This window comes from Muntiacus reevesi, chromosome 20 (assembly GCF_963930625.1).
Source record: "Muntiacus reevesi chromosome 20, mMunRee1.1, whole genome shotgun sequence".
In the NCBI taxonomy this organism is placed as follows: domain Eukaryota; kingdom Metazoa; phylum Chordata; class Mammalia; order Artiodactyla; family Cervidae; genus Muntiacus; species Muntiacus reevesi.
Window position 1 is genome coordinate 11,296,474 of NC_089268.1, and position 13,239 is coordinate 11,309,712.

At 56.1% G+C, this 13,239-nt stretch overlaps 1 protein-coding gene and 1 non-coding gene across 7 annotated transcripts in view; both read left to right on the forward strand.

Moving 5' to 3' along the window:
- Nucleotides 1-12,268, forward strand: part of ZNF76 (zinc finger protein 76) — a 28,287-nt gene extending 16,019 nt beyond the window's left edge. For 3 of the 6 annotated variants that reach the window (XM_065912692.1, XM_065912691.1, XM_065912693.1), the window contains 12 exons: nucleotides 2,664-2,774; nucleotides 2,890-2,967; nucleotides 4,196-4,395; nucleotides 6,394-6,510; nucleotides 6,834-6,909; nucleotides 7,452-7,577; nucleotides 7,668-7,847; nucleotides 8,646-8,879; nucleotides 8,970-9,133; nucleotides 9,851-10,015; nucleotides 10,773-10,886; nucleotides 11,411-12,268. In XM_065912692.1, coding sequence (XP_065768764.1) covers nucleotides 2,664-2,774; nucleotides 2,890-2,967; nucleotides 4,196-4,395; nucleotides 6,394-6,510; nucleotides 6,834-6,909; nucleotides 7,452-7,577; nucleotides 7,668-7,847; nucleotides 8,646-8,879; nucleotides 8,970-9,133; nucleotides 9,851-10,015; nucleotides 10,773-10,886; nucleotides 11,411-11,515 — 1,670 coding nt within the window. In that variant the 3' untranslated portion in view covers nucleotides 11,516-12,268. The remainder of the gene's footprint in view (nucleotides 1-2,663; nucleotides 2,775-2,889; nucleotides 2,968-4,195; nucleotides 4,396-6,393; nucleotides 6,511-6,833; nucleotides 6,910-7,451; nucleotides 7,578-7,667; nucleotides 7,848-8,645; nucleotides 8,880-8,969; nucleotides 9,134-9,850; nucleotides 10,016-10,772; nucleotides 10,887-11,410) is intronic. The other 3 variants (XM_065912694.1, XM_065912695.1, XM_065912696.1) reach the window with 3 other exon arrangements.
- TRNAC-GCA (transfer RNA cysteine (anticodon GCA)) lies at nucleotides 10,384-10,456 on the forward strand. The gene has a single exon. It is a non-coding gene; the product is annotated as a tRNA-Cys (tRNA).
- Nucleotides 12,269-13,239: the final 971 nt, after the last annotated feature.

The window sequence follows — 13,239 nt, forward strand, 5'->3', positions numbered from 1 at the left end:
TAAAATTCTCAAGGAACTTAAATTCAAGGGGGCATGGAGTCAGAACAGAGCCTTGTTGAAAAGCAGGGCCTTCTGGCCAGGACACTCACTGTCCTGACAAGTTCCTTCTTTTCGCCAGCATTTACAGGCACGCCAGATGGCCTGTGTGTCTTTCTTGGACAGCACTGGCCAAACACTGCCTCATTCCTCCTCTATAGTTTGCCTTTTCTGGACTCTGTGAGCACTGCAGTCCTCATTTCTCCACTGTCATTGCAGCATTGCCCTCCTTCGTTTCAACACATTGTCAAAATGTATTTCAGGTCCCAAGCTTATAAATTGTTGATTTCATGGTAAATCGGCTGCTTCCTGATGACAACAAAGAGGCTCCTTAATAGCATGGGTAGGCTCTTTCCATATGATGACGTGTGGAGCTGGCTGGCTTTGTTTTCTTGAGAATGGACTTCTCTAGAACACTTGTGAAGCCTGCAGCCTTCTGTTTGCAGCCTTCCCATCAGAGGTCTTTGCCCTCTCACAGCAGTCTCAGCGGGATGGAAGAACTCAGGACCTGTCGATCAGGCTGCGTTTACTCTGTGGACCTGGGTATTTCCCTTGCCTCAGTCTTCTGTTAGGAATTAATGGTTGAATGAATGAAAAAAAAAAAAAGTGGCTATGCTTGGCCTTGGAAAGCCACTCTCTTTTCTTAGATCTTTGCTTCTTATGTCTGGATGATCTCTTTACCTGCCCATTTATATCTTTCTCCTGTCACTCTTCCTGGCTCTGTTCTCTCCTTCCTCCATGGTGCTATAGTGTGTCCTTACATGCATGCACACACACACTCACACCCAGCAGATTTCACACTGCTTAGAGTAGAGCTGGCCTTGAGGAACCAGAGCTTCACTGTCCCGAAAGGCAGCGCTCTTGCAGGTGAGCACCTCTGATGCTCTCAACCAGAGCACTTTCATCTCTGTCAGCAGGCAGCTCTGTCTGGGCCCGGCTCAGCCAGTCGGAAGCCGTCAACTGTGATGAGACTTACCTATAAACAGGGTAAGCATGAAATGTGTTATTCAAAGCTGACACCTTGGAGAGTGGAAGAACATGCTATGAATAAAGGCACCGGGACCATTCCAGGCAAAATGGAACCTCCAGTCACCTCTGCAGTGGGGCACGAGGGCCCTGACAGTCAGCTCCTCTCCCCACCACCAGCACCCCACGCCTCTCCCCACTGTCGTCTCTGCTTGTTAGAGGAAGTTCTAGGTTGACAATTTCCCCTTAATAACTCTCCTCGGCATCTTGTTTCCTGCCTTGCAGCAGTACCCACTCTCCTAGCAGAAGCTCTGCTGATACTTTCAGATCCCCAAGTACTGGTGCCCTTGGCAGGGCAGCTAAAGTGTTCAAAGGCAGGGTAGCCTGCTGCTTGCTGGGCAGGAGGGAAGAGGGGGTTGCTTTCCCCTTGTCTCAACTGCATTTCTCTCCTGTTTCCTACCTTTGTCCCCGCCTTACCTACCTCTGGCTGGGTTGTAGAGCTGTGAGTTACAGACCCAAGAAAACTCAGTTTGGGGACAAGTTTGGGAATTCTTCTGAAGGGTAGACATCAGCAGAGGTGAGCCAGAAGTAACTGTCTGGTCTTAAAACTTGTAAGTAAATGAACAAAGAAACCACTTGTCATTGAGTCTTCAGTCTCCCTTCTTCCCTTTCTCACTTCCTTTACCCCTTCTCCCTCCCAGACTCCCTGGATATAAGGAGAGGCCTATATAATTCTAATTCTAAATCTAAGAGCCTTTTGCTCTTAGAAGAGGAAATGGAGGCACAGAGAATTAAATAAGTTGTCTGAGATCACACAGCTAGTAAGAGGTAGAGCTGAAATTCAAACCCAGGAGGTCTGGACTGGTTGTAGAGCCCTCTGCTTTTTTGTGTGGCTGGGGGGTGCTGTGCTGGGTCTTTGTTGCCACACAGACTTTTCTCTGGCTGCAGCGGGTGGGGACTGCTCTCTCGCTGCAGGGGCTTCTCTTGTCGCAGGACTCTAGGGCACTCAGGCTTCAGTAGTTGCGTGTGGGCACATTTGTGGCTCCTGACTACAGCACAGGCTCAATAGTTGTGACACACGGGCGTAGGTGCTCCATGGCATGTGGGCTCTTCCTGGACCAGGGATCAAACCTGTTTCTCCTGCACTGGCCCAGGGATTCTTTACCATTGAGCCACCAGGGAAGCCCCAGAGCGCCTTGCTTTAACCTGTAAGTTATCCTGCCTTATCGAAGGGTCTCGGTCTTGGCATACTGCCCCAGTGGGAGACAAGGGAACATAGTTTGATTTAGTTAATTTGAGTCAGATCTGAATTTGGATCCATTTGGGGCCTTTCCAGATTTCAGAGAATCCTTTGTTTGCCACTTAGCTCAATCTCAGCAACTTACTACCAGGTTGGAAGTCCCTGCTTTGTGTGGCATGGGTAGAATAATAAATGAAGTTGCTCCTCCTATGAGTGACAGAAGGGGGATCTTCTGGGAGCTGTAGGGTTCTTCATGGCAGGATGTCTCTACCTCGGTACCTCTGAGGCCCAGACCCGGGAGGCAGGGAGTGAGGTAACTTGGAGAATGTCTAAGCTGTGCTTAGACGCGCAGACTCTGCCTCCAGCAGGCCTCTACTAAAGCAGGCAAGTGTTCCTCAGCCCTTTTCTGGGCCTGGCGCAGGCCCACTTCTCTCCATTTCTGCCTCCACAGGAGACAAGCTTCTTGAAGGGCAAGTGATCCAGCTCGAAGATGGGACCACTGCGTACATTCACCAAGTGGCAGTGCAGAAAGGTGAGGGCATCCCGGACGCCCCTGCCACATGAGGGAGGCCAGGCAGCCTCCGCCGGAGGGGCCCCACTCCCTGACCCCAAGCTCCGGAGAAAGGAAGGCGTTGCTCTCATTACAGAACCTCTTTCCTTTGAGGATGGACAACCCGTGCAGCTGGAAGATGGCAGCATGGCCTACATACACCGCACACCCAAAGGTGGGGTCACAGCCCTCACAACTGGGGAGAAGGAAGGGAGGCAGAACTGGCCGTGGTTGGGGGATAGCGTTGTGCACCCTGGGGGCTGGGGCAGAGACATGGAGCCGTGGGCCCCACGCTCACCTGGATTGGCAGGCACCCCTGCCTTCCCTGGTGTGGGCCGCAGGAACAGCTGCTTCTGCCCCTCAGAGGCTGAGCATGGGAGTCCATGGCCTGGGCCTGGCAGCTTTGGCTCCAGCACAGGCACAAAGTCTTAAGGCTTTAAATAGGATGCAGTAATATTATCCAAGACAAGGACTACACACTTAAGTCACATTTTTTAAGAATGAAGCTTTTAAGGTACTGAAGAATAATGCTTTATTTCTTCTACAAGTAGTTTCTTGAGCAGTTACTGCATGCCAGTCACTAGGTGTGGAGTATACAAAAGAGAACAGGATCGGACATAGTCCCTGCTCTCCTAGAATCTAGTGGGGGAAAGGACTTAAAATGAACCATCATGAACTGATCACTGCAAACTGAACCTCCCTGGGTTCAGACTCAGGGAGGGCTTTTCTGAGAAAGTGACGCTTGGGCTGGGAGCTGGAGGATGGAGTGGGCCTAGCTGGGGAAGAGCAATGGCAAGAAGGGTTCAGTACTCCAGATGGAAGGAACAGCATGTGTGACGCGGAAACAGGGGTGGAGGTGGGCAGGGAGAAAGAAGGGCACATTCAGGGAACTGCCAGGGGCTTGAGTCCTAGAGGGGAGGGCAGAGTGGGTGAGGTGAAGCCAGAGAGGACAGGGGCCAGAGCGCTGGGGCTGCAGAATAAGGCTTTGGACTTTTATCCTGAGGCCGACGGGCACAGTTAAACTGCTTAGGCTGTCAGGTAACAAGACCGCACGTGTGTCCTGCAGAGCTCCTCTGGGTTCTGTGCTGCCTGGAGGGAACAGGACAGGGTGAAGGGCCACCAGTCAGGAGGTTTTTACGGCCGTCTTGGCCAAGATGCTGGTCCTCTCAGGTGCTCACCAAGCTTGTGCGTTCCCAGTCTGTACTCCCTAGGAGACCTCATCCTTAGGAGAGGGGGCCCGAGAGGGAGGGCCAGTCAGAGTGGGCCACCAAGGTGGGGGAGCAGGAGAACCCCGAGGTTAAGACCCGCCTCGGTATATGTACCTCTCCTTACCTCAACGCCCAGGTCCCAGCCGCGTCTCTTGCCCTTGTGCAGCGTCTGGGCTAACCGCATGTTTCCCGCAGAGGGCTGTGACCCCAGTGCCCTGGAAGCTGTCCAGCTGGAAGATGGCTCCACCGCCTACATTCACCACCCCATGGCCGTGCCGTCAGACGGCACCATCCTGGCCGTGCAGACAGAGGTGGGCCTGGAGGACCTGGCCACAGAGGAGGATGAGGGCTTCAGTGCGGACACGGTGGTAGCCCTGGAGCAGTACGCCAGCAAGGTGAGCTTTCTAGAGGGCAGGGCTGGTCCTGCGCCTGGACAGGACCGGGTTGGTCCTGCGCCTGGACAGGACCGGGCTGCTCCCTGTGACCCTCGCCTGGCTCCCCCGACTCGCCTCTCACGCGTCATCTTCTGGGGCAAGCATCACGGCCCGGCTGGGGCCGCCAACAGCTGTGTGCACTCACGCTGTTTACGTGTCTCTGCAGAGGGAAGGCAGCTGTGAGAAACAGTGATACCCGTACGGTGGGAGTTTAGGCCCAGCTTCACTTTGGCTGCACTGTCTGAGAAAACCTTTGCCAGTGACTTTTATTAGTTTTCCAGTCCGCTGAGGTCAGATGTTCTTGTGTTTATTTCTTCTCTGCGACTCATTAAGTCATTTGGGAAAATAACCTCAGTAGGCAGTGACGAGAGCAGATGCACCAGAGCAGCTGGGATTCTTGGAACCCGGGGCTTGCACAGTAGCTCAGCGCGAAGGAAAAGGATGTTGGCTTTCCAAACATTAGTCAGTCTAGGCTCTCTCTGCCGGGGCTGTGGTCCTGCCTGTAGGGGAAACTGGTTCAGAGATCTGAGAGCCTTCCAGACCAGGGTCCTCCCTCCCCGGCTGAATTACAGCACCCTGAGGTGGATGTGGCAGGGCTTCCTGGAGCGTGCATTTTACCCAGGGACTGGGGGAGTTGTTCTTATAATTAAACTAGTATGGCTATATCATGGAAGAGAAGAGGAAGTCCTTGTGTCTTTTCAAGTTGAAAAGACACTACAAAACTTTGCAGTAGCCCTCTCTGGGCTGTGCCCACTCCCACCCCCATGCTGTCAGTGTGTTTTAGAAGCTCACTGCTGTTGGAAAGACAGCCAGGCTTTAACTGTGAGCCCTGAAATCTGTGGCTCTGCCTCTGCCTCGTGTAGCCTCAGTCACACCCCTTGGAGGCCTGCACTTGTTCCCATCTCATATGATGAGTTGGGGCCAGATGCTCTCAGAGGGTCGCTTCCAGCCCTGAAGATTTTTGATTCCCTCAAGAACCAGTGGGACATGGGTATAAAATATGAATGCCTGACTGGGTTAGCCTGCCAAGCAGGCCCAGCCACCTGTGACCCTCTCCTGCCACCCACCAGCTACATGAGTGTCCAGGAAACTTTGTCAGCTGCCTGACCCCTTGACCTGGAGCTGACTAGACAGACCCGCCATGGATTTGGCCTCCCTCCTTTGACTCCTGCTCACCACGCCTTCCAGAGTTCAGTTTCAAGAACTCCTGGGAAGGCCACAGTGTCCCAGAAACAAAGACTAAGGGACAGTCCCAGCAGGACTCCGCCCAGGAAAGCAGAACAGTAAGGCTCCCTGGAGCCAGAGGCTGGTGTGGAATGGTTTTGGGCAGGAGAGGGGGAAAGGAAGGGCTTATCAGTAGCCAGGTGCTGCAGGTAGAATGGGCTTCTGTGGGACTCGCAGGCCCCTGCCCTGGACACCTGTGCACTTTGTTGGTTGTGGCCACCTCGCTTCTGGTGAGCCCAGGTGAGCTTCTCCCCATAGCCAGCCCCTTGGCAGTGCCCCTTCCGAACACAGGTTTCCCCAGGGAGGAAGGAATCTCCTCCCGTCAGGATAAACATGTCCAGAGCGGCAACCTCCGTGGTTGATGGTCAGAAGGGGGGCAGCTGGCCCTCAGTCCAGCTCAAGTGTGGCCATTGCGACCACTCCTTGCCCCCACCTTACCTGCCCATCTGAGAGATGCCCTTTCTCCCCAAGATGTCAGAGCCCCAGTGACATTTAGTCATCTCTGTATCCATCAGAGCTGGGTGGTGACTCCATTGGCCAGCCCTATTTCTTCTGCAGCAGGCTCAGCGTCTGTTCCATCTATCTAACTCTATCACCCAGGTTGTGCTTCTCCCCCTTGGTAGGTTTAACCCTGTTTATTGGGTCTTAAACTGCCAGCCGGGCCCTGTGTCCCACCTCTTCCCTTCCTTCTTCGAGGAGAATACATATAGGGACCCCAAGATTTTTTCCCCTCAGGTTCTGCATGAGAGCCAGACTCCTCATAATGGCAAAGGACAACAGGTTGGGGACAGAGCATTCCGCTGCGGATACAAGGGCTGTGGGCGTCTCTACACCACCGCGCATCACTTAAAGGTAAGGTGGCTGCAGAGAGCTCTCAGCCTTGCCGTCTGCCCAGCAGGCTGTAATCCTGCCCTCCCGCTTTGACTGGAACTGGTCCCTGACCTCAGGTTGCTCAACTGCCCCCTGGAAGGAAGAGATGCGTGTACAGCAGTGTCAGCGGGGGGGCTGTGACACACATGTAGGGAATCAGGGGAGGCTCCCTAGAGGCGGCATATCCGCTGAGGAGGGAGCAAAATAAAGGAGGCGGCCAGTGCTGATACTCTGGGTCCTGAAGAAACCACAGAGCCCATTCATACCCTCTCCCCTCTGGATGATGTGGTTGCTTATCCTCACAGGTGCACGAGAGAGCTCATACTGGTGACCGTCCATACAGGTGTGATTTCCCCAGCTGTGGAAAGGCCTTTGCCACAGGTAACCTACTGGATGGAGACCAAGGTGGACTGCTTCCAGTTGAGGGTTGAGGGTTCTAGATTAGCTCTGAATATTCCCTCAAGGGAGCCAAGCACCAGGCTGCCTTCCGGAAGAAACTGCGGTCTCAGTGCTCCAACTGCAGGGCAGTGTCACTGGAGGAAACCCTGTCATGGAGGCAAGAAGCAGCCCTGATAGAGACCAGTGGGGGTGCCAGTGGTTGGAGGGGTTGCCTCCCTCTGGACTTCACTTTCCCTCTCAGTTGAGGCCCTGAGGTCATAGGTTCTCCAGGTCTCCTCTTCCACGGGTTCTGGAATGGCGGCAGCTGGCCCTGGACAGGGCAGGGAGCAGGGACCGCTGCCCCAGCCCTTCTCTGCCCCAGCAGCGGCAGGACAGAGGCAGACACGGGCGCTTTGTGCCAAAGGAGGCTCAGAGCCTCACGGGGCACACCTTAAGGGAGAGAGCCTCTGCCTTAGGAAGACGAGGTGGTGAAGACAAGGCCCCGCCCTGGGCTCTTCTCACCCCTGCCCCTCCCCCGGGGACAGGATATGGGCTGAAGAGCCACATGCGCACCCACACTGGTGAGAAGCCATACAAGTGCCCAGAGGAGCTGTGCAGCAAGGCCTTCAAGACCTCAGGAGACTTGCAGAAGCACGTCCGGACCCACACTGGTAGGCCGGGCCCGGCCCGCCCAGCCCAGTTAACCTGGCCACTGCCTGGGGCTCATTGCTGAGCCGCCCTCACACAGCGGGTCTCCACAGGTGAACGCCCCTTCCGGTGCCCCTTCGAGGGCTGCGGCCGCTCCTTCACTACATCTAACATCCGCAAGGTACATGTGCGCACCCACACGGGCGAGCGGCCCTACACCTGCCCCGAGCCCCATTGTGGCCGCGGCTTCACCAGCGCCACCAACTACAAGAATCACGTACGCATCCACACAGGTGGGCCAGCTGGCATGCGCGAGCCTCCCCCTCCGAGGCCCCAGCCCCCCTACCGAAGGCTTCTGACCTGAGACACCTTCTCAACACCTAGCCCAGAGGGTCATTGCAGGCTGGTCCGTGGGCGGGGCACAGGGTCCCCTGGTTCCAGCTGTGCCCCCAGAACTGCTCTTTCACTTGCAGTGAGCAAGCAGTTCCTCCATTTCCAGTTGGGGCTGATCTGATGGGCACTGCTGGCCTTGTTAGTCCCTGCCCCATCTACACCCACCTGAAATCCCCCTCTCCAGCTGAGCTCCCAGATAAAGGCCAGGGTCAGGCACAATGGGGAGAAAGCAGAGTGAAATGTCGTCTTCAGCTCCTCACGTCATCCACTGTCCATGTGACTCCCGTGTGTCCTCACCCTTCCCCAGTGTTGCGTCCCTGTCCAGCTTCTGTGTCATCTCTCAGACGCACACGTCCCCTCCCTCTGCCATCACACCTGGCGTGTCCCCATCAGCCACCCCCTCTGTCTCCTGCTGTTCACAAGGCCCTGGTGCCCCTCACAGCCCCTTCACTAGCCTCAGCCTTGCCCACCCCCCTGTCTTCTCTCCACCTTGTCTGCAGGCCCCGTGGTCCCACACTCACTTCCTCTGTCTCTGCCGCTGGCCACCTTCCCCAGCTCTGTCCCTTTGGAGTCCCAGATCCCAGTCCCTCTTCCTCCCTCTGGCTCTCTCTTCGCCAACCCTGTCCCTCACTCCTGCTCCCTTAGTTTCCCCCTTGCCAGCCCCAGGTCCCACCCCCCTCACAGCCCAGTGTCCCCAGGGGAGAAGCCATACGTTTGCACGGTGCCAGGCTGCGGGAAGCGCTTCACCGAGTACTCGAGCCTGTATAAGCACCACGTGGTGCACACACACTGCAAGCCCTACACCTGCAGCACCTGCGGGAAGACCTACCGGCAGACCTCCACCCTGGCCATGCACAAGCGCAGCGCCCACGGCGAGCTGGAGGCCACGGAGGAGAGCGAGCAGGCCCTTTATGAGCAGCAGCAGCTCGAGGGTGAGGGGTGTGGGCAGGAGGTGAGGGGACAAGCCAGGCCGCCCCATGACCACCTGGGGGCAGGTGTCAGCCCAGGCTCTCCTCTCCCAGCCGCCTCTGCAGCCGAGGAGAGCCCGCCCCCCAAGCGACCCTGCATTGCTTACGTGTCGGAGGTGAAGGAAGAGGGCGATGACCTCCCTACCCAAGTGGCTATGGTGACGGAGGAGGACGGGGCCCCCCAGGTGGCTCTGATCACTCAGGATGGTGCCCAGCAGGTACAGGCCAGCAGGCGAGGGGTGGGTGGGCCCCTCTGGCTGGTACCCCCTCCCTCCTTCTCTGGGGAGCTCCAGGTTCTAATAGCCCCATCTTGACCCAGGTTCTCTTTTTTGCCCTTGTGAATCTCAAGAGCTGAGGCCGAGGCTACCAACTCCCTGTAACACAGGCCTCCTGCTCCTCCTGCTCCTCCTGCTTGTGCGTCCAGCTCAGTCTCAGGGGCTTCTGGAGCACAGCTAGTAGTTTCCCTTTTTACTTGAGGGCTGACAGGTCCTGTTTGTCTGAGTCAAACACTTGGATGTCCTCCTGCAGAGAGGCACGTTGGTGTATGGGCCAGAGCATGGGGTGGCATCTGGAAAACTGGGCTTTCTCGCCAGCAGCATAACCTGACCTTTGTCTGCACTCTCACTGGCAAGTGCACCTATGACTCTTAGAGTTGGTAAGAGGATGAAATTGGGTAGAGACCCAGAATTGCATGGAACAGAGCCCTGAGGCAAAGTGGTGGTGAACAGACGTGGTCAGCAGAGTTCTTCCAGTGTAGCCTCTCTTTGCAACCAGGGCCTATTTCACTTGCTTGTCCTGACCCCTCCCCCTGTGACAGGAAGCTGATCCTCTAGCCTACCAATAAGCAAACCTGAACGAGCAGGTCCATCTGCCTAGGGGCCCTCAGACAGCCCTCCCCTCCGCTCCTAGCTCATCTTCCTCCTTCCTGTTGGCAGGTCAGCCTGTCCCCAGAAGACCTGCAGGCCCTGGGGAGCGCCATCAGCATGGTGACACAGCGTGGTGGCCCCACCCTCGCCATCCCCAGCCACGACGAGGACCTTGCCACCTCTGGCGCGCACACAGTCGCCGTGGTCAGCGCCGACGGCACCCAGACACAGCCCGTACGACCAGGCGGTTTGCTTGGGATTCTTCCTCTCTTGTCCTTCCTTTCTGTGGGACGGGCCTTAAAGTGCGGGCTCAATTAGTCCAGCCTTCTTAGGAGGACCAAGACTCCCACAGATAAAGCGTCTTCCTTGCAGCGCCTCTGGGTCATCAGCAACTCCTTTGTTGACAAGCATTGCTCTGAGAGTCAAGAGACAGTTTGCTTGCTGCCATAGGCATGTTGCGTGTTCCTTTTCCATGAGCTTCTCCATTTCCAAATGAGAGTGTTAGTTACCTCTGGGGCCTTAAGCTCTGTCCTTCTGTGGCTCAAAATTCATAAATTAAGTTGACTGTAAGTTAAAGAAGCATACAACCCCCACTTAGGGCTTCCCTGTTGGCTCAGTCAGTAAAAGCATCTGCCTGCAATGCAGGAGACCCAGGTTCGATTCCTGGGTTGGGAAGCTCCCCTGGAGAAGGAAATAGCAACCCACTCCAGTGTCCTTGTCTGGAAAATTCCATGGAAGGAGGAATCTGGTGGGTTCTAGTGCATGGGGTCTCGAGTTGGACACAACTTAGCGACTAAACCACCACCGCCACCACCACAACCCCCACTTAGCTCTGAGCCCCAAGCTAGTTCATTAATCTGACTCATAATGATTTTACTCATTTCCTTCTGGGTTGTTCCCAGCCACCTTGCTTGAAGGGATTTTTTTGGATTGGGGGTTGGGAGAATAATGTAGGTAGGTTGGAAAACCTCGTTCTTAATATATATTTCAGGTCACAATCATTACCTCTGGGACTGTGGTGGCTGAGGACTCAAGTGTAGCATCCCTTCATCATCAGCAGGTGGCGCTGCTGGCCACAGCCAACGGAACTCACATTGCGGTGCAGGTGAGGCGGCTGGGGGCAGGAAGGCCAGGGGCACTCGGTGCAGGACTAGGAGAGGACAGCATTCGGGTCTGAAGGTGCCCATTTCAGAGGACAGAGCCCTTCCTGCCCGCATCCACACACCTGTCTCAGGCCCAGGCTCTTCCTTCACTGAGGCAGGGTGGGGAGCCCCTTCTGACCTTCATGGTAACTTTCATGGCAGTCTGCCTTGCAGTCTCAACCCTTCATTTCTTCGTGTCCCTGTTCCTTCATCTGGAAAATAAGGGGGCTGAAGTCGATGATTATTCCAACCCACCATTCCCCTGCCATGAGCAAGCTGCTCTGTCTGACCCTGGACCGTTCCATGGCTCCTCACCATGCCTAGCCTAAAGGGGTTCTATCAGTGTACTTCCTGTTTCCTGGGGCCCTACTGAGCGCTCAGGTGTGTGTGACATTGGGTAGGTGGAGGACATTCAAAAGAGTAGACCACATACCCTACCAGTGGGACCTGGGAGGGAAGGTCTCACTCTCTCCTTCCTTCTCCACAGCTGGAGGAGCAGCAGACCTTAGAGGAGGCCATCAGCGTGGCCACCGCTGCCATGCAGCAGGGAGCGGTGACCCTGGAGACTGCAGAGTCGGAGGGCGGCTGCTGAGCCCGAGGGCTGGGTCCCACACCGTGCTGAAGGAGGTGCTGGGCCGCACAGGCATCCTTGCCTCCGAGGGCCCAGGCTGTGGCTGACGTGCAGGTGGCCACACAGGCCTCTGGGGCAAGAAGGCAGCAGGAAAACGGCCTGAAGGGCACAGGAGCCCTGCCCCCAAGGAGGGCCGGGCAGCTGGAATCGGGGGCGTGCGTCATCCTCAGGAGCTAAGGAGGACAAGCTTGATCAGCAGGCTGCACTGGGGTGTCCTCCCCCCAGAATCAGCTGAGCACCCTCCCTCCTCTCTGGAAAACACCCATCCTGCCCTCGGTCCATCCCCCTTCTCAGGTGGCAATTGGGGCTGCTCTTGGGACTGGTCCTCTACTCCCAACTGGTCATTGCCCACTCTGGGAGCAGTCAGACAGCTCTTCCGCCCAGTAGGGGCAGAGCGGGCCCAGCCCTGCCCCTTCCAGCAATAAACACCTCCCCGGAGGCCAGCCAAGGTGTCTGGCCCCTTGGTAGCAGGGACTTTCTGCCACCACAGTCAGAAGCGCTCAGGGGCCCGTGGCTGGAGAAAGGTGCCCAGCCCCACGCCCACCCCAGCTGCTCCCCAGCCTCTCCGCAGCTGTGGCAGAGAGACCAGGAATGACCTTGTACATACTGGGGATTGGGTGTAATTTGTTTTATTTTTTTTAATTCCATTTTGATAATTTTTTTTCTTGCTCTGGATGGTGGTGGCAAATGGGTGAATGAGTATTTAATAAAAGTTCCAAGTTTCCACCTGGGTCTTTCCTCCCTCCTTTCAGCTTTGGGCCCTGGTGCCAGGGCTGGTCAAATTAGGCTCTTGGCCCTATATCCCAAGCGCAGACCTCACTCAGGTACAGACCTCACTCAGCCTCAGTGTTGGACTGGGGTGCCTGCCCTCCCAGGGGTCCTGGGGAAGGAAGCCCTAATGTGAGAGAAACCCCAAGGAATGGCTGGAGGCTTCCTGCCCACAGCTGAGCAGGTGGGCTCCGGGTAACCAAACAAGGCCAGTGTGACTGCTGCTTCCAGGCTCTGGTTGGATCTCAAGCCTCAGATGAGTAGGCTGAAGGAACTCTTTTTTTCTACCTTGCCTTGTGATATGTCATCACAGCCCCTCCAGACCCAACCGCTTCTCCACACACAGCACACAGTCCACTGCTCCAAGTCAGCAAAGCCCCACGGATTGGGGGTACCCTTGCCAAGGCACCCAAGATCTCTGATGGCTCTGCTGTCCTGGTGCTGAAGTGCCAGCTTCGATACCCAGCTCTGGGGGTACCCACCTAGGTGTCTGGGACCACACTGTGGAAGTCCGAAATCACAGTCGGAGTCTACTGAAAAGTATGTGGTAGGACCGGACCAGTCCCGGCGGGAAGGACAGAACGCAGGAAAGGGAGGTGATGGAAAGAACACGTGGGTTTGACCCCTCCTGCTTGGGAGCATCACAGGGATTGGAGGAGGAGGTGTCTCTTTTCCTCTCCCCACTGTCACGGGTGTGCCCTGCCTCCCCTAACACAGGCATCCTCTCCTAGGATGCCTAGCAAACTCTCTTTTGTACCTGCTCCTTGGAAGGACAGGTGCTAGGGCATGCCCCCGGGTAGGGGCGCTTCAGTTACCTTCAACATCCAAGGCCACTGTTAGTGGCAGGAGTATGTGCCAGCCCTCACAGGTACTGAGTCTAAAGAAACAGAAGCACTGATGTTACCACCCTCCTGCTC